At 51.8% G+C, this 24,730-nt stretch overlaps 1 protein-coding gene across 1 annotated transcript; it reads left to right on the top strand.

Moving 5' to 3' along the window:
• The first annotated feature begins 1,381 nt into the window (after positions 1-1,381).
• RAB8A (RAB8A, member RAS oncogene family) lies at positions 1,382-21,705 on the top strand. Its single transcript, XM_066271160.1, has 8 exons — positions 1,382-1,825; positions 6,529-6,589; positions 8,412-8,472; positions 12,737-12,814; positions 14,297-14,386; positions 14,970-15,035; positions 16,502-16,552; positions 20,345-21,705. The coding sequence occupies exons 1-8, from the start codon at positions 1,702-1,704 to the stop codon at positions 20,435-20,437; spliced, it is 624 nt and encodes a 207-aa protein (XP_066127257.1). The 5' UTR covers positions 1,382-1,701; the 3' UTR covers positions 20,438-21,705.
• The last annotated feature ends 3,025 nt before the right edge of the window (positions 21,706-24,730 follow it).

Raw genomic sequence — 24,730 nt, 5'->3', positions numbered from 1 at the left:
TTTCCAGCTTCAGAAAAATACCAAAAAAAAAAAAAAAAGAAAGAAAGACAAGACCTTGGCAAAACAAAAAACAAAAACTTTAAAAACCGTGGCCAGATAGCTCCGTTGGTTAGAGGATCATCCGGAAGCATGGAGGTTGCCGGTTAGCTCCCCGGTCAGGGCACATGCAGGCATAGATTGATGTTCTTGTCTCTCATCCTCTAAAAAATCAACTAAAAAAATTGACTGGCCTCTGAGGTTTGTGGGTCTGAATTCAAAACCCAACTTCCCACTTTGGGGCTTGGGAAAGTCACTTGTGCTTTCTGGCCTCAAGTTTTCTCACCATAAAACCTGGTTAAACAGTAATACCTACCTCAGTGGGTTGGGGATTAAACATGTTATGGGGGTTTTTTTGTTGGGGTTTTTTTTTTTTTTTTTTTTTTTTTTTTTTCTGAAGCTGGAAATGGGGAGAGACAGTCAGACAGACTCCCGCATGCGCCCGACCGGGATCCACCCGGCACACCCACCAGGGGCGACGCTCTGCCGCGACCAGAGCCACTCTAGCGCCTGGGGCAGAGGCCAAGGAGCCATCCCCAGCGCCCAGGCCATCTTTGCTCCAATGGAGCCTTGGCTGCGGGAGGGGAAGAGAGAGACAGAGAGGAAGGAGGGGGGGTGGAGAAGCACTTGGGCGCTTCTCCTATGTGCCCTGGCCGGGAATCGAACCCGGGTCCCCCACACGCCAGGCCGACGCTCTACCGCTGAGCCAACCGGCCAGGGCACATGTTATGTTTTTTAATAACTGTTTCCACAATTGGCGGGCACAAAACTAACATTCCTAAATATTACCTGTAATTCTCAGTATCTTAACCCACCAGACCGGGTTGGGGTGGGTGAAGCTCCAGGGTAAAAACTAGAGGCAGAGTGCCTAAACAACCTCTAATTAGGTCCAAGGCCATCCTGAATTGTCAAGCGCGATCAGATGGCGAAGGCCTGCGTATCTTTAAATAAGTCTCCTGTCCAGAACCGAGATTCCGGAGCATGCCCACAGGCAAGGAGGGGAGACGGAGGTGGGGGGAGGTTCTACTTGGACTGTGACAAGCCCACTACATCCCCTTCCTCTTCGGATTCACACGGCCTGACGCGGATGCCTCCACACGACACCTCTAAAGCCGCCACGCCTTCCCACTCTCCCTCCGGCGAGGCGCCTATTGAGCATGCGCGGGCCAAGAAGGCGGGAGCCAGAGATACCACGCACGTGCGCCCTCTGCTGGCGTCTAACGTTTTCCCCGGCGCGCGTGCGCAAGCTCCCCAGACCCCGCCCCAGGGCTGCGAGGACCCGGAGCCGTTGGCGCCGCTTCCAGAGTACCCTTTTCCTCGAGTGGAGAGGCGGGGCCTCGCTGGAGTCGGAGAAAGAAAGCGGGGACACAGATGCCACACCCCTTGGCCTGGTCTTCATTTGAAGCCCCTCGACTCCTCACCGTTGGCCAATCGTAGCCCGTCCTGTTCTGAGCGTCGGCCAATGAGCGGCGCTCTTGGGCCGCTTCCGGCTCCGCGCCCCCTTTTGCCCCTTCCCCAGGTCTCCCCGCGACGGGCGCGGCGCGGGGGCGGGCATCAGCTGCGGCACTCTAGGAGCCAATAAGAAGCAGACTGGGCGTTGATGGACAGGGCCAGCGGCCAGTGGCGAGGCGCTGGTCGCACTTCCCGTCGGGGAGAGAGTGTAATATGGCGAAGACCTACGATTACCTGTTCAAGCTGCTGCTGATCGGGGACTCGGGGGTGGGGAAGACCTGTGTCCTGTTCCGCTTCTCCGAGGACGCCTTCAACTCCACTTTCATCTCCACCATAGGTAGCGGGGCCGGGGGGCGGCCAGAGGCCGGGGCTGTGTGCCCAAGAGAGCCTAGGGCTGAGGGAGCGGTCGGGCCGGACGGATCCAGGGATCTGAGAGGGTTGAGTGGTGCGGAGGAGGGAAGAGAAACCGCCTCTGCCGCTGTTCAGGGGTTCCTGGGCCATGGTGGGGAGAACCAAGTGCCCATTTTACAGATGAGGCGACTAGGGCGCCAATGCTCAGCCGCTCCTCTGGGAATGTATACTCTGGGCTGGGGTCTTGGCTCCTGTCTTCTCGTTGGGTCCTCGCAGCAGCTCTTGAAGCTGTTCTCTTAGGATTCCCGTCTTGCAGAAGTAAAACTGAGGCATGGAGAGTTGGCTGTAGGAAAGGACCCATGACATCTGATCTTATTAAGAATTTACTTTGTGCCAGGAGTTATATGTTGATTATCACACTCTCCAGTCCTCTGTGTTGGGTCTGAGCCTAGTCTCACAGGTGAACAGTTTGAAGCTCAGGGACTCGCCCAAGGTCATAGTCTGTAGGTGGCAAAGGTGAGATTTGAATCCATGTATGTCTGACTTCAAAACTCAAGACTCAGCCATCCCAGGGAGAAAAGACAGGCACAGTTGATCCACCTGGGAACCAGAACTCTAGCCCAGTTCTCTTCTGGAATATTCAGGGGTTAAGCCCCTTGTCTCCCATGGGTAATTTTTTTTTTTTTAGAAGTAATGGTGAGAGGGAGTCCAGAGCCTTTCCTTGCCCTGACTTCTGTCCCACTTGAGGGTCACAGCAATGGCAAATGACAGCTGTCTTCCCCAGGACATGTCATTTCCGAGGAGCTGCTAGGTAAAAGCTTCGGTGAGAAACCAAAATCAGCTGCTGCCACAGACAGCCCTGACTTTCCTATCACTAGGCCCAGGACACTGGCTGTCACTTTGCAGAACAGCATTTCCTGCAAGGCCAGCCCCCATTGTGGTTTAACAGAAATGGCTTGTTGCTTTTCAGTTCTGATAGCCACAAAAGTGGAGCTTACTTCTCCCCATCCCACAAAAGCAGCTATTGCCCACGTGCAGAGTTTTGACTTGGGAGTAACATCTGTCTTGCTCTGTAGTGGGGAAGTAGAAGAACAGTTGCCAAGCCCAGGAGTTGTTTTCGAATGGAGAAAACCTAGGGAACAGTCTCTGTCATGCCCCTTGAACCCAATCAGTTTATCTCCTGAACCCCACAATGAGCTGCTGATTGCCCTTCTCCAGGAGCTGCACTTTGCAAAGTAATTAGGTGTCAAGTAGAAGATAGAGGGGATCATCCTACCTGATTTCCAGCTGTTCACTCTTGAACAATCACTTCACCTTTCTGAGCCCTGTTGCCTCAGTTTAGGAGTGATGCTTTCTTTGTGCCTTGCTTCATGCACTGTATGGTTAAAGATCAGAACTGTACCGTGAATAGGGGGTTGTCTCCAATACCTGAGGCTATCTAGGGGAAGCAGTCCTTCTCAGGGCACAGGTGTTTCTGATTCAGTTTGACCATTCACCCAAGGTCAAACTTTGGGATAACCCTTGTGCCCCCACCAATCAGGAAGTGCTGTTAACACCTGGCAGGCCACTCGCAATTCAGAGCTCAGTTTCCCAGTATCAGATACTTCCTGTTCAGCACAGACACTAGTCGTATCAATTCAGGGGTTGGTTTTTTGTTTGGTTTCTGATTCTTGACCAGGAAATCCAAGCTGGCACTTTAGAACTCTGAGGAGAGGCTGGCCTCCACTTAAAGAGGAAACCATGACTTGGGCAAAGTCATCTAGGAAGGTAGAGGTGGCATTTGAACCTAGGATCTCTCCCTCCTGCTCTGTTTCCATATGATGACACTTGTAGCCTTCCTATTGGTCTGTATCTTTTAGGAAAGTTTAGTATCATCTGACCTGAAAGTTACAGCCTCATTATTCTTAGCCTTGTAAAATTACATTTCCTAGTTCAATTTGGTGTGTTAAGAAAAGCCAGGAGGCGAATAGGGCAGAGTGATGTTGTGGGACTCTGCTGATAGAATGGTGCTTCTTGATTTCTTAGATTCCAGTACATCTGTGATTGGGGCGGGTATAGAAAGGGGTGTTACTTGGCTGCTTAGACCTGAAATGCAACTTAATGCATAACGGGTTCTTCATTGGCACTGAGTACACTTCTGGGTTTTCTTTATAGATCAGGGATTAAGTGGCCGTTCATTTTCTGCCCAGATTACATTTTGCCAAAGCCTGTTCTCATAAGCTCCATCGATTGTGGTGTGAACTTGGCCCTGTGGCTACCAGAATTGGTTCTCCCCAGCCTGGCTCAGCCTCCACCACCTCCTCTGAACCCCATTTGTTTTTTTTTCTTCCTTCCTTTTTTTTTTTTTTTTTAATTCAGTGAGAGGAGGGGAGGCAGAGACAGACTCCTGTATGTGCCCCAACCAGGATCCACCCAGCAAGCCCACTAGGGGACGATGCTCTGCCCATCTGGAGTGTGGAGTGTTGCTCTGTTGCTCAGCAACTGAGCTCTTCCTGGTGCCTGAGGAGCTTTCCTCAGTGCCTTGGGCGAATGTGCTCCAATCAAGCTATGGCTGCAAAGGGTGGGGGTTGAGTGGGGAAGGTGTGGAGAAGCAGATGAGCGATTCTTTGTTCGTTATGCCCTGACTGGGAATTGAACCTGAGACTTCCACACCCTGGGCCGACACTCTACCACTGAGCCAACTGGCCAGGGCCCATTACTTCTTTTCTTAAGGGAGACGGATGGCTTAGGGGGAAGGGCTGTGTAAACCATGAAGCACAATGTAGATCTCATTGCTCTTAATTCTTCCACGAAGCCATCTTTCCCTCACGCCTGCTGCATGCCAGGCATCCGCCTTGGTATGGGGGCTAGAGAGATGACTCAATGAATCAGATGGAAGCAGAACTGTACAAGGCCTATAGTCAAGGTGTGTGTACAGGACTGGACAGTTGGCGTCTAGAAAGTACATATTCAGCCCCTGCCGCGCCGTCACTGGACGTGCAGCCATAAAACTTTGAGCCCCTGCCCTCCTGGAGCTTGGTCTGCCTGATGGGCACAATTCAGGTACAGGCTTATAGTCTATGTGGTCCCAGGACAGAATTAGCATTGCAGTCATGGGTTCTGAGGGCTGAATTCACACCTGAGTCTTACAGCTTCACAAGCAGAGATTTAGAACAAACTCCCAGAGGCAGAGACTGGATTTGGCTTTTACCCCTCACACAGTCCGTTCAAATCAGCAGGTTTTGCTCCTAATGTTCACGAAGCAAATAACCGAACAGACACCGTCAGGGATAAGTGCATAAAGGAGAAAAATCAGATGAGGGAAAGAGAATGAAAATGGTCAAGAAGGTTCCTCAGAGGGGGTGATGTGAACCTGAGTGAATGGAAGGAGTGAAAGCCAGGTGGCTATAGAAGGAAAGACCATTCCCAGAGAAGGAAGAGCAAGCGTAAAAGCCTGAGGCAGAGTGTGCTCGGGATGGTTAGGAAACAGCCACATGGGTGGTGTGGCCAAGGTGTGACTGGAGAGAGGGCAGGAGCTATGGGTACTGAAAGGTGACCCCATTAGACAGGCAATGTTTCCACTTTATTTTGGGGCCGAGGGCACTGGGAAGGTGTTTTGGGGTTTTGTTCCAGTTTTATTGAGAACCATACAACTTACCCATTTAAAGTGTACGATTTGGTGGCTTTTACTCTATTCACAGAGTTGGGCAACCACTGCCACCATCAACTAGAACATTTTCATTATGCCAGAAACTTCAAACCCCTTAGTCACACCACCACCCTATCCCCACCCCTAGGGTCCCATCTCCTCATTTTTCTTACAGCCCCTGGACTTTCTGCCTCTCTGGATTTGCCTTTTCTAAACATTTCATATAAATGGATTCATACAATGTGTGGCATTTTGTGTCTCATTTCTTCAACTCTGCATCATGTTTTTAAGATTTATCTATGCTATAGCATGTGTCAGTGCTTCATTTCTTTTCATGGCTGAGTAATATTCCATTATGTGAATAGACCACATTTTACTTATTTATCTATTCATCCATTGGTAAACCCACTCAAAAGTTTGGAGCAGAGGTTAGCTTGTGATGTGGGTGAGTTTGTGTTTTTGGAGGGCTGGGGTAGCAACAGTGGGAGCCTGGAGAGCAGCCGAGGAGCCTGAGAGGAGGCTGAGAGGTCCTGGGGAAAGGAATGAAAGCCCAGATGGGTAGGAGAGAGGAGGACAGGGGCAGAAAGATTTCTTAGAAGGTGACCTGAAAGTGGTTCTTAAGGGAGAGAAAAGTTTGCCAGGCTGACAGGTGGGCAGAGTGGGGACCACTACAGAGAAGGAACAGTGTCTACTTAGAGGGCCAGTGGTGGGATGGTGGGGAGTGTGGGTCTCTGGCCTACAATGGGCTCTGCTGGGCCTGCTCCTCAAGGTCTCCTTTATGGGAGGGAAGAGAGCACCTGAGCTACTTAGGTTACTCCGCCAGCTCTGCCAGCTGCCAAATTCACTCTGGAGAGGTCCTGATTGCCCTCTGAGCCTCAGCTTTCCCTTCCCTGAGATGAGAAAGTTCTCAAGGTACCTACTGATTTGTGTGAAGAGTCCCAGATCCTGTATGCCCTGCACTAGCCATGGCAGCTCTCACCTGCACAGATTGGAGGCACCCACCTCAGGCACAATGGGGAAATGAACTGACAGTGATGTTACTTTTTCCCCTTTTCTTTCAGGAATTGACTTTAAAATTAGGACTATAGAGCTCGATGGCAAGAGAATTAAACTGCAGATATGGTAAGTCATCATCTTTTTCAGGGCCTTCACCCACAGGACACTTGAAGCAGAAGCCCCTGGTGTCCCCTCCCACTCCTTGTGACCATGGTCTCCATCTCTTTCTGCCCAGCCTAGACTCTTTCTAAAGAAGCCTCTTTAACTATGCTCGGCTGGCTGCTGGAGCCTAGAGTCTTTGTCAGCACCTTCTGGGGACTGAGCTACAAGTCCCTGTTAGCTCAGTGTCTCCATGTGGACACAGCCTGGGTCTGAGCTTTGGAGTGGCCTACTCCTGTTGAACTTGAAGAGAGCCCTCTGGACCTGTTGGTGGTGGAGGCCTCCAGGAGGGCAGGATGCCCCAGCTGGCATTTCCTTCTGAGCTTATCAGCTCACTGAGGAAGGCCTGCATCGCTTCCTCTTTTCACTCCGTGAGCAACCTAAGCCTCACTTTCTAACACGTAGATCTGAAACCCCAGAATCAAAAATAAGCTAAGGCCAGGCTCAATGGTGAGGCTTGTTTCCATTCTGATCACCTAGTGCTGATTTGTGTGCCACATAAAATTGGAGAAGTGTGAGTACCCAGCACTGATGCTGGTCTGCAGCCCACAGCTCTGGGAGCAAGCTGACCTCAGCTGGTCAGATGCAGGGAAGCCCCGTCTTGCCAGCAACATTGCTTGCAGGGAAATATGAGTCCTGTGCAAAAGTCATTTTTTGTAAGGTGACAACATCTCTTCAGTCCAGGAGGGTGCCTTTGGGTGGGAGGGAGTGCTATGAGATGGGCTGTAAAGCTGCCCCCTCCCTCCTACAGCTCAACTCCCCCCCCCCCCCCATCTCAGAGCATGAGCGTCAGCCCAGCTTGCTTCATAGGCCCCTCAACCTCGGTGGTGTTCACCTCTGAATCTGATTTCAGAAACAAAAGTTGGATGAGGCCTAAAGCCTTGCCCATCCTACAAAGCACCTAGTCTGTTAGCTCTGGCAGCCTTGTAAGTTACAAGCCATACTTCTCCACTTCCAATTTGTGCTCCCCAAAAGCCTTGGTGCCCAAGTCCAAAGTGAGACTATACTAGTAAGTAGAGTTTCGCTTTCCTTTCCTCCTATCTTCTTGCTTCTGCTCTTAGCAATCTCAGCGGGGTTACTGACTTTTAAAACTTCTACTTTTAAAACTTCTAGACTAGGCCATGTTTGAATAAAATGATCAACCATGAATGTCACCTGCTGTTGGCATCAGAAAGTTAGTTTAGCCGCACGTAAGGTAAATCTAGGCATACAGAGCCACAGGAGGAGCCCTGGGCTCAAAGAATAAGGACTTAAGTCACCTTTAAGCTAAGCACTGAATACCCTCCATGCCAGGAGCTGGGCTGGGCACAGGCTGGTCTTCCTGGGTATTGCCTCCATACCAATGAGGAAGGACTTTCTCCCTGGCCTCTACCAAGATGGTGTGAAAGTGCTTCCTGAGTCCCCACTGAGGTCACCTGGCTCACCCCTCCAGTGATGTCTGTGTTCCCATGCCACATGACTAACCCCTTCCATGCTGTGGTCCCAGATTTTTGCAAATAATAACATCTGAGTGGGTCTTCTGTGACCCAGGAACTTCTAGGGTAAAGCCCCAGGAAGCAGAGGTGCAAAAGAAAAAGCTCTGCCTTGTCCCCAGCTCGGAAACATCACCAAGTTCTTAACCTGTCTATGCCACAGTTTCCTTCTCTATAAGAATAGGGAGAATAGAGGGCACTGCCCACAGCAGGACAGTGAGTCAGGGTTGACCCATGAGAAAGCCAGGCACCCATCCTTGGTAAATGCCCCTTGTTCCCACTGTGACGTCGCTATTATCCCTTCTCCTTGTCTTTAGGGACACAGCTGGCCAGGAACGGTTTCGGACGATCACAACAGCCTACTATAGGGGCGCAATGGTATGGATTGGTGTTTTGTTTTTGTTATTGTTTTTTTGGTGACAGAGACAGAGAGGGACAGACAGACAAGTAAGAAGCATCAGTTCTTCATTGCGGCTTCTTAGTTCATTGATTGCTTTCTGATATGTGCCTTGACTGGATACTACAGCAGAGTGAGTGACCCCTTGCTCAAGCTGGCGACCTTGGGCTTAAGCCAGCGACCTTTGGGCTCAGGCCAGCGACCATGGGGTCATGTCTGTGATCCCACACTCAGGTCAGCAACCCCATGCTCAAGCCGGTGACCTCGGGGTTTTGAATCTGGGTCCTCTGCGTCCCAGTCCGATACTCTATCCACTGCGTCAGCACCTGGTCAGGCTGGATTGGTATATTCTGTTTTCAAGTCAAAGTGAAAGTTACTGCTTGGATATCAAAACCGGATTGTTTCTGAGGAGCCCCACGCTCTGGGGGCTTGGTCCCAGGTTAGTTCGCGACCCCGGCGGGGGTCGAACGACCAAAACACAGGGATCGCCTAAAGCCATCGGAAATACATATATGTGTGGTGAAAATTAAAAAGGGGGGTGAGGGTAGGTGGAGATGGGCAAATGTACATATATGTATTTCTGATGGCTTTAGGCGACCCCTGTGTTTTGGTCGTTCGACCCCCGCCGGGGTCGCGACCCACAGGTTGAGAACTGCGGGTTTACAGGAAAGACTATGTGCTCCTCCCTTATAAACATATCTCCCTTTCTGGCCTCGGAGACAATGCAGTGTTTAAGGGATCCTAATTCTTTAGGAATGAAGGAGGACACAGGAAGCCGGTTCTTCCAGGTGAGGTCCATGAAATTGGAGACGGCATGCCCCAACACTTAGGAGCGTTCACTCACCCTGTGTCAGTCTCTATGGAATTTGTTACCGAAAACTTGATGATGGTCCAGGAGCTGACTTGCTCTGGGTTGCTGGCCATCACAATTGTTGCCTGGGCCTGAGGCAGGGAGACAGGATCAGAAGACTGGTTGTCGTCTCTCAAATATTTTTACTGAGCACCTTCTGCAGGCTAGGCTTGAACTGGATGCAGGGGGAGACTTGGACCGGGCCAGGGACTTGCCCGTGAGGGCGCTGAGCTTATTGTGCATGTGTGAGGAATGTCCACATGCCCGGGCCAGAGGGAGAGACACAGACCCCCAGGACTGGCTCAGCGCCCTGGTCATCCTCTGAGCTCTGTCTCCTTACTTACAAAGTAGAACAGAATAGGTTTATGTCCCAGGCCACTGGGAGGAAAAATGGCCATCTCCGCATTTCCAGACCCCAGCACACCCACACGGTGTACCCTGTCATTTAACTGCAGAGACACCCCTTCCCTCCAGTGGGCCATAAGCTCTGTGAGGTCAGGGCCTGGTCGTGGTCCCTGCCATATGCCCTGTGCCTGGACTGTGCTGAGTGTACAGTGGGAGCTCAGGAGATGCTGACGCACTGCAGCAGTGAATGGAGGCATTAAGTATTTAGGTGTCCCACACAGCATCTGAAACATAATAGAAACTCAGTCACAAGGATTGCAACCTTAGCTGTCCTCATTAAAATTAATTTACTAATTTCCCCCTCACCTTGCTGTGCTCTGGTGGGGCGGAGACCTCAGGACACCAGGGTCCTGGGGAGCTTTCGCTGTGTGGCCACAGATAGGCCCTGTCCTTCTCTAGGCTGAAATTATGACCCCCGCCCCCTTCACCAAGCCCTTCCCTGTGTCAGGCACTGGGCACAGATCTCAGCCCTAATTCCCTGACTCCCTTGAGTGTAGGTGCCACAATTATCCCCATTACATAGGTAAGGAAGCTGAGGCTCGGCCCCATTGCATGGCTGGCTTAAATTCATGCAGAGAGTACGTGGCTGGGTCAGTCCTAGCAGGTTTTTTCCAGTGCCCCCATCTTTAGCCCACCCCTGACCAGGCTGGACTGAGCCATCAATAAGACATTGTCCAGCCCCAAGATGACTGTAGCTTGTGATCCTTCTAGACCTGCACTAATCCATACAGAAGCCACTAGCCATGTGTGGCTATTTGAATTTAAGTCAGTTAAAATAGGAAATTGAGTTCCATAGTCTGACCACATTTCAGGTATCCTGGAGCCATATGTGGCCAGCAGCAGCCTCACAGGACAGTGCAGACAACATTGCTACCATTGCTGCCCATCATCCTCTCTGTGGTACTAAACCATGGGGTCTCAAAAATGGGAACAGTGGATGTCTGGTGTCCTATCGTCAGCTTACAAACACCTATGAGGAGCAGTGCCCAGACAGGCCAGGAAATGGTCACTGGGAGCACCAAGGGAATGTCAGGGAGGATCAGGAATAGGGTGACACCGTGTTTTCCAGGTACTTCTGCTGTTCCTGATAGAGAGCTCTATCCTCTGCCTCCCCCCTCTCTGACTCCTGTCCACAACCGCCACTATAGGTAACAATCCAGGGCCTTGGAATCTTGACACATGGTGGCAGTGAGAATCCTAGGGGCTAGTCCCTAGATAAAGGGGTAGAAAGGCCTTACTTAGTGTGTTCTTATTTACCTTAGTTTTATAGCTAGACAGACTAATATCAGTTAATCAGTAATATAGCATGTTTATTCCTGGTTACAACCTCACAGCCCTTTGGCATTTTTGCCCCTGATATGGGAAGTGCCGCTACTGAGCAGGGACCTCACTACGCTCAACTCCTAGAGTCTGCCTGCCAGCGTCCTCTGCTCGTGCGGGCCTTGGCCAGGCAGGCAGGCATCAGGTCCACTAAAACCTCTAAGCCAAGGCCTCCCGTCAGCAGTCTCCATTCAGTTCCCTAGGAGACCACTGAGGGAGGGCCCCAGAGGGTAGTTTTGAGAGGTCGTGGCCATGGCAAGGTGTAAGGCCGCTGTGCACATCCTTAAGATCACAGTGGGGATCTGGCCGTGCTGGGGCTTTCTTGCTCTGCCTTCATGGTGTCACACCCTCCCCCCAAGGCTCTCCACCCAGTGCACACAGCTCAGTGTTCTTACTCTGCAAGCTTAGGTGGCCAGCCTCTCAGACAAGGTCTTGACCACACTGGAGGTTGTGGATTCAGGGCTGGGCCCTGGGAGTGGGTTTGGAGGCAAGACAGCCAAGACCGTGTGCCCCAAGTCCAGGTGCTGGGCTGCACTGGGATTGCGATGGCGCGGCAGGCTGATTTGCCATGGGCACCCTCAAGATTGCTGGGGCAGCATGGGAATCAACCAGGGCTGGCCCTGAGCATTGTTTGGTCCTGAGGATGGCCCAGAGAGGTTCCTCCCTGAAGCCAGTGTCTTCAGTTCCTTCACGGTTAGCCCCACCTGGGCTCGATGTTAAAGGTCATTTTTCTCTGTACCTTTGTTTGCCCTCTAACAAACGGGGTATTTGGCCCTCTCAGTGATGGTGAGATCATGGGCTCAGGTGGAAGCAGGCTTACTCTGCAGCTCTTTGGGGACCCATGGACTGAACCCAGACATTCACGCATTGGTTATGGAACCACTTGGCTTTGGTGCTGCCCAGCCTTATGCTTGAAACCCGCCCCCAACTTTGGTGGGATACCTGGGCAAGGCACAGGGATCCTCAGGATCAGGCCACGAGGGTTCAGACCCCAGTTGTGCCCTTTACTGTCTCATGGGATGAGAGACAGACCTAGCCCTGCCACCCCATAGCCTTAGGCTCTCGTCCAGAGTGGGGGTGGGTAGACTACCTGACGGGCCTGTGAAGCTTTAGGGAGGCCCCACTACAGTGCCTGGCACATAGGTGCCTGCTGATGGGCACTGCACCCAGTGGAGGTGGCATTAGCTGAACCCGGGAGGTAACTTGGGCCAGGGCAGGGAGATGAGTGAGGATGTGGAGGAAGCCATGCACAGCAGAGGGTTGGCATGGGGGGAACACAGAGGCACCAGGGCTGTGAAACGCTATGTCAGGTCGGGGGGCTGCAGGACATGAAGCTGAGAGGTCGGCAGAACTTTGGGGACTGCCAGGGCACGTGGGTTGTACTTAACTGCCTACAATGAGGAGCCAGCAAGGTTGTTTGTGAACATGGGTATGGTAGGATCTGGTCTATGGGGTGAAGGGTCAGTGTGGTGGCTGAGGGGCAGGACTGGAGCCTGGGAGACCAGGGAAAGGCTGGTGCTAGAGCCCAGCAGAGGAAGAGCCCTGGGATGGAGAGGAGGGAGTTGTGGGAGGGTGTCATATCAGGTCCCTGATGCTCTTCCCCTCGCTGGGTCTTCCCCTCAGAGCACTTGCAGCTTGTCTAGAATGCATCTCTGTCTCCCTCTGCTCAGGGCATCATGCTGGTCTACGACATTACCAATGAGAAGTCCTTTGACAACATCCGGAACTGGATTCGAAACATTGAGGAAGTAAGGCTTGAGGGCCCCATCCACAGATGGAAACTTCCCACCTGTCCTGTCCTGGGTTCTCACCCTGGAGCCTCCTGGTTTACAGATGAGATCACTGAGGCACAAAGACACCCACAGTGAACTAGTCCAGAGCCCCATAGCTAGGGACGTAGCCGAACAGGGACTGGAACCCAGGCAGTTGGCACTGGAGACCACACTGACCTAGTCTGGTCAATATGGCTCTGAGAGCCCATTACCCATCTGGGCTGTTTGGTTTGGCAATGCCTTGGTTGTAAGAGAGGTGATACTCAAGCTCTCAGTCACTGTGAGCATTTGATGTTTTCTAAAAAAGGAAGATTCTAGAATTAGCATGACCCTTGTCTTTGGAGGGTGTGGTGAGAAGCTATATCAGGTATACTTTGAGCCACAGCAGAGTGGGGTATGAGCTAGTGTGAGCTCCCGTGTTCAGGCCTGCAGAACTCAGACGTCAGCTAACTCAAAGGGAGACCTTGAACCATGACGGGAGGGGAAGGTAGCCAGCCCCAGCTGCCTGTCCCAAAGCTAGTGTCACTTTCCTGCTCCTCCAAAGAGTTTATCTCCAAAGCCTTCTTGGACAAAGGCACTTCAGCTTTCAATTACTCCGCAGGTGGGGCATCAGGTCTGAGGTGTGGCCAGAGGACTTTCCCCTCTTGGACAGCCACAGCAAAAGTTTACTCATTGCTGGCCCAGTGTGTATGAGCAGTTGCATTGGGCCTCCTCCCGTATGGCTTCATTTGCTGTCAGTAGGTTGTGCCTGGCTGAGGAGAAAGAATTGCCCCCACTCGTGGGGGTTCTTTGTGAAAGCTCTTTTTTCTGTTCAGCAGAGAAGAGGACCTTTCAGTTGACCGGAAGTTAGGGACCCTCACAGGGCATTTTAATGAGATCAGTTCTGACCTACAGCAGGAAGGTCCTGTCCAGTGCCTCAGGCCTTCAGGAATCCAGGGTCATGGCACTGAGGAAGGGGGTGGGTGGGACAGAGGTGCCATTTTCAGGTGTGAGGGCAAAGTTAAGGGAATGCCAGGTGATGGCAAAGCACCCATGGCTGCCACCACCCCAGCATGGCTCATTTCCAGAGCCCAAAGAGAGTGGACAGGACAGAAGCATTTGGGGCCCTGGCAAAGGAACCTGGAGGGAAAGAGGGAGGTGAGCAGGGGTACCTCCCATAGACCCCACCAGGATCCCAGGGACAGACACAGGAACCTGGTTGATACAGCCCACATAGAAGCCGTCCTCAGCAGCCTGAAAGCATGCACTTGGCTAGAGAAATAGTCTAAACCCTGAACTTGGCCCTGGCATTGTCTTAGTGACACAGGACAGTCCCCTCAGGTTCTCTGAGCTTCAGCTTGTCATCTGCACAAGGGTATGTCTAGCAGTCCTGACCCTACCACACTGATTTCTGAGGTTAGGCCACAAGTTGGCCCAGTCTAATTGTGCCTCTCACCTCCCCATCTGTCCTCTCCCCAGCACGCCTCTGCGGATGTTGAAAAGATGATACTTGGAAACAAGTGTGATGTGAACGAAAAGAGACAAGTGTCCAAGGAACGGGGAGAGAAGGTGGGCATGGTGGCCTTCTTGCGCCTGGCACTGCTAGGCTCCTTGGAACAGGGCAACTTCAGGATTTTGGGTTTCCCTGCATGGAGCCCAGGTCTTTGGTACCCCACAGGGTTTTCTGATTGCTCACTAAACCCCTTAGAATCTTGACAAGCCTATGGTGACCTACCACCCTAGCTTGTCCAAGGCTGGGAGTCCCAGGATGCAGGACTTTACTGGGCCAAAGGGGATGAGTCGGTTGCCCAGTGGGGCACATGACATGAGAAGAGAGGGGTTTCAGGCTAACGACTGCGAGCACTGAGGGCTTCTAGACTGTGCCGTGCATGTTCCTGCATGGTGTCTCATGGGAACCTGTAGAGACCCCAATGAGCAGAGGATAGAACCATGATTTGAGCAAGGCCCTCTCCACCCTCCTTCCAGGGACAGTCACTGCCTGCTTCCACTGGTGACTCCAGGGAGCAAATCCACAGCCCCAGACCATCCCCTCATCACTGTCCTCCCTCCCCTCAGGGTGCTTCCTGGGTGTCAGGACAGCTGGCATCTGACGTGTGTGCCTGTATATGTCTCCCCCCCTCCCCCCTTACAGCTGGCCCTGGACTATGGAATCAAGTTCATGGAGACCAGTGCAAAGGCCAACATCAACGTGGAAAATGTGAGTCCCAGGCCCACAGCACCAGCCCCTTCAGGCTTAGGGTCAGGTCACATCCTTCAGGATGGCTCTGACGCAGGGTTTGACCACAGGCTATGAGTTGCCCTGTTGGTTATCCATCCAAGAGACACTTTCTGGGCAGGATCATGTTCCAGTCCCCTTAAAAAGCACAGCTGGCCCCAGGGTATTATCCCCTTCCATCTCTCCCCACCCCCCACTTCTTGTGTTCTGATGTCAGCAGGCACATTGTGATGGCTGGGCACCTAGGACATTATCTCACTGGCTCTTAGGGAACCCTGAGAAGCAGACAGGGTCTTGCAGATGGGAAAACTGAGGCTCGGAGTTGCAGGTGGCTGGCCCAGCTTTGGTAGGTGCTCTGGGCCATGCCATCCACACAGACATGTCCCAGTTGTAAGCTCAGATGGAGTAGGGAGCCTTGGCCAAACCATGACTGAGGCCACCCTTTCCTCTCCACAGGCAGTGCCAGCCTTGCAGCTGACATGCCTTCCCATTTGTCTCACTACCCCAGTAATCTGTCCAAAACATCATTTGCGTCACTCCCAACCTCAGCCCCCTACCCCTGGCGTGAGAAGCCCTCCCCAGCAGCTCCCAGCTGTGTGTGCGGCTCATAGACCAGTCCTCACCCACTGCTATCCATCCTGGGCCACCTCTGAGCCTTTGCTTATGGTCCCTTCCCTTGCACCCCCTTTTCCATCAGGGCCTGGCCCAAGTGGCCCTTCTCAAGGCAGCCTCCACCATCCCCACTCAGGTCTACCACTTTGGGTCCCCAGCACCCCATCCCCTCTCCATGACAGAACTTTCCACATCACATGAGTGTTTGCTGAGACTGCCCCTCCTACCAAACCAGGAGCCCCTCAAGTGCAAGTGCAAGGGCTGGGGCTGAGTCATCCCTCTGTGAGGCCTTGGGGGAGAGGGTGGTTTATAAGTGTTTGTCAAAAGAGCAGGTGAGGGAAGAGAAGAGAGGGTTAGGAGGCTGCAACAGAGGCAGCAGCCTGGGCTCAGGCCAGCTCAAGCATTCATTGTTCCTAGAAGACAGCCCTTTCATCCCAGCCCTTCTAAGCCTCTCTCCCAGGCAAGGGCCCAAAATGAAACCTGTTTGGCCAAAGAGCTGCGTATCTTTCTCTGCCCTGCCCCTAACCATCAGAAAAGGGGCAAAGCGGGCAGATAGAGCCTAGGTGTCAAGGATAGGCTCTCCTCCTGGATCCTTTCAGACTGGTCAGTTAACCTCTGGATGTCTTGGGACAAGTGACTTGGTCCCTTCAGGCCTCATTTTCCTCCCTGACCAATCAAGGGAAGGTGGTGGTCTTGGCAGTGGCGTAGGAGATGGGGCTGGACAGGTGAACCCCTGCCCTGCTGTCCCACCATACCATCCCTAGTGGCATCCAGGGACCAGCAAGCCCCCATCTGCTTTCTGCTGCCAAGGCATTGACAACATGCTTATTCCACAGGCGTTTTTCACTCTCGCCAGAGACATCAAAGCAAAAATGGACAAAAAATTGGTGAGTGTGTGTCTTTCCCTATCCCTGAATGGTTCCCCAATTGGAGCCTGCTGTTTTCTGCCTCAGTGGTGTGACTCACAGATCCTGCATTTTGGGGCAGCCGGACCCAGTCAGGCATGGCTAGGAAGGTGGAGGAATAGCAGCTGTGGTCAGGGCATCAGCTCCTGGACATGCTCATCTACTCTGTTCTTTCTCCTTGGCCCAGAGCTGCTCAGCTTCAGTCTGTGTCCAGGCAGAGAAGGCCCTGCCTGCTGAGCGCAATGGCTGGAGGGGACACGTACCTCAATTCTGCTCGGGAGGCAACAGCCCCCAGCATCACTTCCTGAGAGTCTGGCAGGTTGATAGCCATTTTTCCTTCCCACTAGCCGCAGTTCTGCAGGTTGTGATGGCTCTGAGACCTCCAGGAGATCCAACCTAAATCTCTATCACCCTTTCATTTATTGCTGGCTTTTTTGCTCTCTACACAAGCATCTCATAGACCTTAACGCTCCGCAGAGTTAGTGTTTACATGGTTGAGTCTGACAGCTCGTTTGTACTTTGGGTGTGCTTAGCACCCAAAAGCTGTTGTGAGAGTTGCCTGGGAGCCTCATTCCAGTGGCCACTCTATCCCAGGCGCTCTGCATGGCCCATTTAGGTCTCTTCACACGAGCGTACGTATGACACAAAACACCATTCAGGTAGGTCACCCGATTTTTTACAACTGTGATTTTCTTTTCTCTTGAGTGTAATGGCAAAATTTTGGTTCTTAATGGTCCGTCTGACTCACTTTTGCCCACTGGCAGTCACACTGAGCATCACAGTGACACTGCCTGTGCTTCTGGTCCTGGTCTGTTGAGTGCCTCCAGCACATGCCATATCCTGTTAGGGGCACAGATCACGAAGTGCTGATGTGCAGCCATAATCCTTGTGATTTCTCTTTTTTTGTTTGTTTTGTTTGTTTGTTTGTTTGTATTTTCTGAAGTTGGAAACGGGGAGGCAGACAGACTTCCGCATGCGCCCGACCAGGATCCACCCAGCATGCCCACCAGGGGGCGATGCTCTGCCCATCTGGGGCATTGCTCTTTTGCGACCAGAGCCATTCTAGCGCCTGAGGCAGAGGCCATAGAGCCATCCTCAGCGCCCGGGCCAACTTTTTTTTTTTTTCTCCAATGGAGCCTTGGCTGGGGGAGGGGAAGAGAGAGACAGAGGGGGAGGGGTGGAGAAGCAGATGGGCGCTTCTCCTGTGTGCCCTGGCCGGGAATCTAACCTGGGACTCCTACACACCAGGCCGATGCTCTACCACTGAGCCAACCGGCCAGGGCCTCTCTTTTTCTTAATGGAATTGCAAATCACTGACGACTAAATTCCTACCCGTTTCCTGCCATCGTTGTGTTTATATTTAGCATTGTAGTCCTCTACCATTTTTATTATATGTCATACAACATTGTGTAAGTTTGCAGTTTTCAGTGGTAGCTTGATACATTAATATGTTGCAGTGTGGTTACCATGGTAGCATTAGCTGACACCTCTGTCACTTCATATAATTATTACTGCTTTTTTGTGTTGAGAACAATTAAAGTCTAGTCTCTTAGCAACTTGGAAGTTTAAAATGTAGTATTGTTGACTCTAATTACAGTGCTTTTCATTAGATTCCCCAGGACTTTTTTATCTATCAGTTGCAAGTTCATGTTTATCATCACTGATACAGCCAGTTCAGCCCACTCCCGTCTTGTCTTGAAAGTGTCACAGAAAGCTGGGTTCTGCGGGTGTCGACCCCACTCCCAAGACCTCAGGCATCCTCCCCTCAATGTGACGCAGTGCTTCTCACTATGCTGAGCAGACTGCACATGCTGTTCCAGCCTGCCTAGGCCTCGTGCTCTGACTGCTGCCACCCGCTTCACCTTGCCACCTTGCTGTTCCCTGTCACCCCCTGTGCTCCAGCCAGGCATATCTTCTTTGTTCTTGGCACACCCTCTGTTTCTTTGAGCTTTCCTTCCCCTCTACCTGGGGTGCTCCCCCCTCATTAGTTTCCTAAGGCTGCCATGACAAATTCTCATGACAGACTTTACGGCTTACACCACACAACAGTCATTACCTTGATCTCCTGGAGGTCAGGAAACTGAAGTGGGTCTCACTGGGTTCAGATCAAAGTTGTCAGCAAGGCCAAATTCATTTCTGGAGGCTCTGGGAAGGAGCCATGTTCTTGCCTGTCAGCTTCTAGAGGGCACTGCCTCCCTTACCTTAGAGCCACTCCCTTCATCCTCAGAGCCAGCTGCTCCACACCTCCCAACCCTGTGTCCATCTCACCTCTCAGCTGAGAAGTACTCTGCTTTTGAGGATTCACAGGGTTAGATAGGGCTCGCTCGGATGCTGTCCTGTCTCACCTCAGCCACATCTGCAGAGTCCCTGTTGCCACGTCAGGTACCATGTGCACAGGTTCCAGGGATTAGGGTGCAGACAGATGGCTTTGGGGGCTGTTACTGTGCTTACCACACACCTGGACTGTCCCAGGTCTCACTTCCTCATGCCATGCGGTGTCTGACATCACCATCAAAGCATACCTCCACCCCTTGCCCTGCCTTTCCTCTCATTCCTCACCATGGTGGGAAATCACCACCCTTTTGTTTTCTGGCATAATTTCTGTCCTCACAGTGTGAGCTTCCCAAGGCAGGGGCGCTTGTTTGCCACCACATGCCCAGGGCCCACACAAGTGTCTGACACAGCAAAGGCATTCAAGAGTTATTTTTAAGTGAATTCAAGTTTTACCTAAGAGCTGAAAGATGAGAAATAGTCAAAGAAAAGGGGACTGAACCTTTCCAAACAGGGTGATGTGGGAGAAAATAGGATTTACATTACCAGAGTTGGTAGGGACCAGATCACAGAGGCTTCAAATGCTGGGTGACAGATTTGGGCAGCCCTCTGAAAACAGTGGGGGCACTGGTGTGTTTTCAGTAAGGCTTGAATGGACAAGGTCAGGGTTTCTGGTTTATGTCACCCGCAGCAGAGTGGAAAGTGGACCAGGGGGAAGTGGTAAGCCCGAGGCTTAGCACAGAGACACAGACCATCCAGTTGTGAGTGGCATTGGGACCTTAAATTCAGTCCTCCAACCCCCACATTCCAAGGGACAGAGCCTGCTGCCCCTTGGCTGCCTTCACTGGTAGATGTAGAAAGGAGGGCAGGATGGGTGATGAGAGAGAAGGAAGTAGGGGAAAGAGTAAGATGGGTGAATAAATGGAAAGGTTTTGAGGAGATGAATGAAAGGAGGGTGAGTGGGTGAATAAGTAATTGCACAGTGGTTGGAAGGGTTGGTGGGTAGTAGAAAACGTGTATCTGGGTTTGTGAAGGATGAATCGTCAGTTGGAAGTGACAGCTGGATACATATGTGATGGAAAGGGATGGTTGGGTGGGTAGATGGATGGAAGGGAATGCACAGACGTATGGGTGATAGCAAGAAGATGGATGGTGGATGAAAGGAGATGGCTGGATAGAAGGAAGAGAAGAGACAATATGGCTAGTTTGAAAATGAAGAAGGATGGATGGATGTTTGGAAAGGGATGTATAAATTGGTAGTTGGAAGGGGATGGATTCATTGGTGTTTGGTTGAAAGTGATGGGTGGTTGGATAGATGGATGATGGATAGATTTGCAGTTGGATGATTGGGTGGAAGGGGATGAACGGATGCGTGATTGGATGATGGACAGGAGGGGGTGGATAGACTTGCAGATGGATGGTTGCTTGGTTGGCTGGCTAGTTGGTTAAGAGACATAGTGCTGATGCTCCGCCATAACCTCAGAAAACCTCTTATGACTTCAGGAAGGCAACAGCCCCCAGGGAAGCAACCAGGGAGTCAAAATCACACCAGACCAGCAGAAGAAGACCAGCTTTTTCCGATGTGTTCTTCTGTGAGGAACGCCGCCTTACTCTGAGCCTTGCTCAGCGAGCTGACTGTGCCTGTCCTGAGTGAGCCCCTCGCTCAGCTGGGGCCTCCCCTCTCCAATGCCCCTGCCGCGGCCACCGGGCCCAGGGCCACCAGAACACAATTGAGAAATTGTTTATTTTAGTAACTGTCTGATCTTTTCAACTTTGGAGATGGACTAAGTTAAGGATTTGCTATTTTTCCTGCGCTGTCCACCGAACCGGCCCATGCATTGTGTGTACCTGGAGAGAAATGTGCAGACAACTAACCGCCAACAGGGACCAACACGGTGGGCCCCCTCTCTGGGGCGTGACAGAACTAAAATCCCACCGCAAAGCCTATCTACATCTCCCACCACAGAAGCCAGCTCCCCAAAAGCCAGTAGTGGTCCCAGGAGTGCTGAGCTCGCACCCTCAGTGAGGTGACCCACACCAGGCCCAGGAAGTGCCTGCCGACACATCTGATGTCCACTCACACCTTTTCTCTCAGTTTTGGACAAGTGACAAAACCATTTTGTTTCTTTTTTCCCCCTTCCCTCCTTTTGACTCTCAAACCAAAGGGAAGCACAAATTAAGGAAATCCTGTGTAAGCGTTCAGCAGGAAAAGAGGAGTGGAGGGCCTTCCCTGTTCACAGCCAGCCTCGGGCGTGGTCAGCGGGCCCCAGTGGTCCCTGTCTGATCACTGAGGGGACTCCATGCATCCCATGGGTGACCCCAAAAACACAACCACACACCGTTCACCCGCAATCAGGGTGTCCTCACCCACTAAACAACCCCCACTCCTCTTTGTCCTCCCAGTCTCCAAATCGGACATTCTTTCTAGCTGAGATTTTTATTTTTCCAGATCTGTAGTGCCATGAAGTGATTCCATCTTTGATTCTCAGCGGCAGGACCAGGTGACCAGGGACACTTGTGCACCTATGGCTGCATGTCGAGAGCACGAAGTGTCCATGGCGACAGCCTGACCACAGAGCCAGGCTGGTTTTTAACTGCTGTTATTAATTCTGTGTTGACAGCTCTTCCTTCCCATAGATGGTGTGCAGTTGAGACCAGGTCACCAGGTCCAAAGGGTGTCACCAGGAAGCCTTCATATTTTTTTTATTACTCCCACCCCCAAGCTGCTGTCCATCCAAGCCATTGGTGTCATAATTTCCTTTTTGAATTAAAACCAAGGTACCAGCCATAGTTCTGTTCCCTGGAATCTCTTAACATGCTCTGTTTACATCAATAAATACGGTTGAGGACAACAACAAATTAAAGCTCATGTTAAAGTTCATCTGTTTTTATATCCACAGTTGCCTGTAGGTAGACAAATGTGGCCCAGTATTGGGTGGAGGGTTCACATAATGCCTGTTATTTAAAACAGCCCAGGCCGAGGGACCTCAGATCTGGACAGGATCAAAGTAGAGGAAGCATGTAGCAGCAGGCCTTTAGACATGCCAGTAATGTCTACACTGCAGGTCCAGCCCCCCCAACTCCAGTCTGCGTTCTAGACCACCATGTTGACCTGCTTGCTATCCCAATTCAGAATGATATCTGATCAGCACCGTAAATGTAGCACAGCCAAGAGGAGATGATACTGTTGCCATAATATTGACTTGGAAAATTAAACCTCCTACCCTCACCCAGCTCTGCCCCCACCTCACAGGAAAACAGGGTTTACCAGGTCTCACACTAAACCTGCTTGGTCAACATCAGATCCCTCAATGCCACAAGATTCTCTCATCTTGGTCTCTGTTGGCACCTGTGTGCCGCGTTGCACACTCAGCTCTGAGACCTCTTTTTCGCCTTGGGTGCACCCCCGACCCCCATCCCTGAGATCCTGCTTTCCCTGGGTTCTGGCACATGGCTCAGCCACCATTTGCCTCTTCTCCAGACTGGCCCCAGTGGGTTTCTTTTATTCTGTACGGTCCCCAAGACCACTCCAGGTGAGTGCTTCACTGGGACTTGGCATATAGTGAATGTATTGCAGCCACAGGATACACAGGGAAAGGCATGGCATGGGCCACATCCAGAGGAAGCCAGGCGCAAGCTTCCAGGAGGCCTCCAAATGGGGTCACACTTAGTTCCTTCATTGCCAAGCTGCGACAAGTTGTGTGATGTCTGCCATGGTACCCCTTTGGAGACTCGGTACCCAGGGTTTTATTGGGGCTGGTCACACAGGCCCCTCACCTGGTATGTCCCAAATTCCAGCAGCCTAGAAAGAAAGCGGGGGTTTATCATAAACCACATTGTACCAAGTTTAGGCATAGTTGAGCCACTTTTCCTGTAGGCAAGACTTTATTTCAGTCAAGGGAACTTGACCAGCCTCATTCCTGAGTGCCAGCCTGACCAACAGGGCTTTAGACATGGCAGTGACATCTACACTGCAAATCCAGCCCAGACCCCAGCCTGAGCTCTAGACCCCAGTGTTCACCTGCTTGCTTTCTATTCTAATTCAGATATCTGATCAGCATCATAAATGTAACAGCCAAGACAGCTCTTACTTTGGTCTCCATCCTCCATCATGCTTCTCTTCCCACATTGGAGCCATAGCACCCTAGACCTCTGTCCCAGCCTTCCCTTTGTTCTTCAGTCTGTTTTCAAAGTATCCTTAAGAAACAGAAGTTAGCCTGACCAGGCGGTGGCGCAGTGGATAGAGCGTCGGACTGGGACACAGAGGCCCCAGGTTCAAAACCCCAAAGTCACCAGCTTGAGTGCAGGCTCATCTGGTTTGAGCAAGGCTCACCAGCTTGATCCCAAGGTCACTGGCTTGATCAAGGGGTCACTCGGTCTCTTGTAGCCCCCAGTCAAGGCACATATGAGAAAGCAATCAGTGAACAACTAGGGTGCCACAACGAAGAATTGATGCTTCTCATCTCTCCCTTCCTGTCCGTCTGTTCCTATCTGTCCCTCTTTCTGTCTCTTATAAAAAAAAAAAGGAAAAAACTGAAGTTAGACTGACCAGGCGGTGGCACAGTGAATAGAGCGTCAGCCTGGGACACTGAGGACCCAGATTCAAAACCCCAAGATTGCTAGCTTGAGCGCGGGGTCACCAGCTTGAGTGTGGGATTATAGGCATGACCCCATGGTCTCTGGCTTGAAGCCCAAGGTCGCTGGTTTGGCTGAAGCCTCCCCCCCCCCCCCCCGGGTCAAGGCACGTATGAGAAGCAATCAATCAACTACTAAGGTACCACAACTATGAGTTGATGCTTCTCATCTCCCTTCTTGTATGTCCCTCTCTCTCTTTAAAAAAAAAAAAAAAAAAAATTATATAGTGTCACCCCTAGCTCATAGATATAACTCATTCCACCATGGGTCACAAGTTCTAGCATACTGTGACCCTACCTACCTCTTCCTTTCTCTGCCCTCCTCCCCTACTCACCTCACCCCAGCCCCTGTACTCCCTTACTCTCCTTTATCCCATGCCCTGCCCTGGTGCCTTTGCACTGACCACACCCTTGGTCTGGAAGTCCTCCAGGATCTGCAAAGCCCACTTACCATCAAGTCATGCCCATCCAAGACAGCCTCTTCAGAGAGCCCCCATTACCCTCTCTCTTCCCACCTCATCACTGTAACATCCAACCCTTGTCTTCCCCTCAGTGTGGGAGCTACCCGACCCTGATTTCCCCACCCCTGATATCCAAAGTGAAATAAATTGTGGTCACTTAACTCAAGGACTATCCACCCCACATGGGGCCATTAGAAATCCCAATCACCCAGGTCCGATTCCCGGCCAGGGCACACAGGAGAAGCGCCCATCTGCTTCTCCACCCTTCCCCCTCTCCTTCCTCTCTGTCTTTCTCTTCCCCTCCCGCAGCTGAGGCTCCAATGGAGCAAAGATGGCCCGGGCGCTGGGGATGGCTCCTTGACCTCTGCCCCAGGCGCTAGAGTGGCTCTGGTCGCAACAGAGCAATGCCTCAGAGGGGCAGAGCGTCGCCCCCTGGTGGGCAGAGCATCGTGCCCAGTGGATCCAGGTCGGGTGCATGCGGGAGTCTGTCTGACTGTCTCTCCCCATTTCCAGCTTCAGAAAAATAAAATTAAAAAAAAGAAATCCCAATCACCAGCTGAGGCTTCCAGTGAGAAGTCCAAACCTGGAGTTAGAGGGGAAAGGGCTTCAGAGTCCAAACCCCAGATCTCCCAACTGGCCCCCTTCCAGAAGTTCTTCTGGGGACCACCTGTCCATTCACTGGTTCCAGGACTGCTCACTGAGGCACAGGGTGGGGGTGATTCTGTTGTGGCACTCTCTGGGGAGGACGTTAGTTTAGGAGAGACCACATCTGCCAAGCGGGTCTGGGCAGTCAG

The sequence above is a fragment of the Saccopteryx bilineata genome, chromosome 1 (assembly GCF_036850765.1).
Source record: "Saccopteryx bilineata isolate mSacBil1 chromosome 1, mSacBil1_pri_phased_curated, whole genome shotgun sequence".
In the NCBI taxonomy this organism is placed as follows: Eukaryota; Metazoa; Chordata; class Mammalia; order Chiroptera; family Emballonuridae; genus Saccopteryx; species Saccopteryx bilineata.
This window is presented reverse-complemented; position numbering and strand designations above follow the sequence as displayed.

What these genes read in the sequence shown, in the direction of transcription:
- RAB8A (XM_066271160.1), top strand. Translation starts at nt 1,702, where the DNA reads ATGGCGAAGACCTACGATTACCTGTTCAAGCTGCTGCTGATCGGGGAC. An exon ending in GGATTCGAAACATTGAGGAA is followed by an intron (nt 12,815 to 14,296) that starts GTAAGGCTTGAG and finishes TCCTCTCCCCAG; the next exon opens with CACGCCTCTGCGGATGTTGA. An exon ending in CCAAGGAACGGGGAGAGAAG is followed by an intron (nt 14,387 to 14,969) that starts GTGGGCATGGTG and finishes CCCCCCTTACAG; the next exon opens with CTGGCCCTGGACTATGGAAT.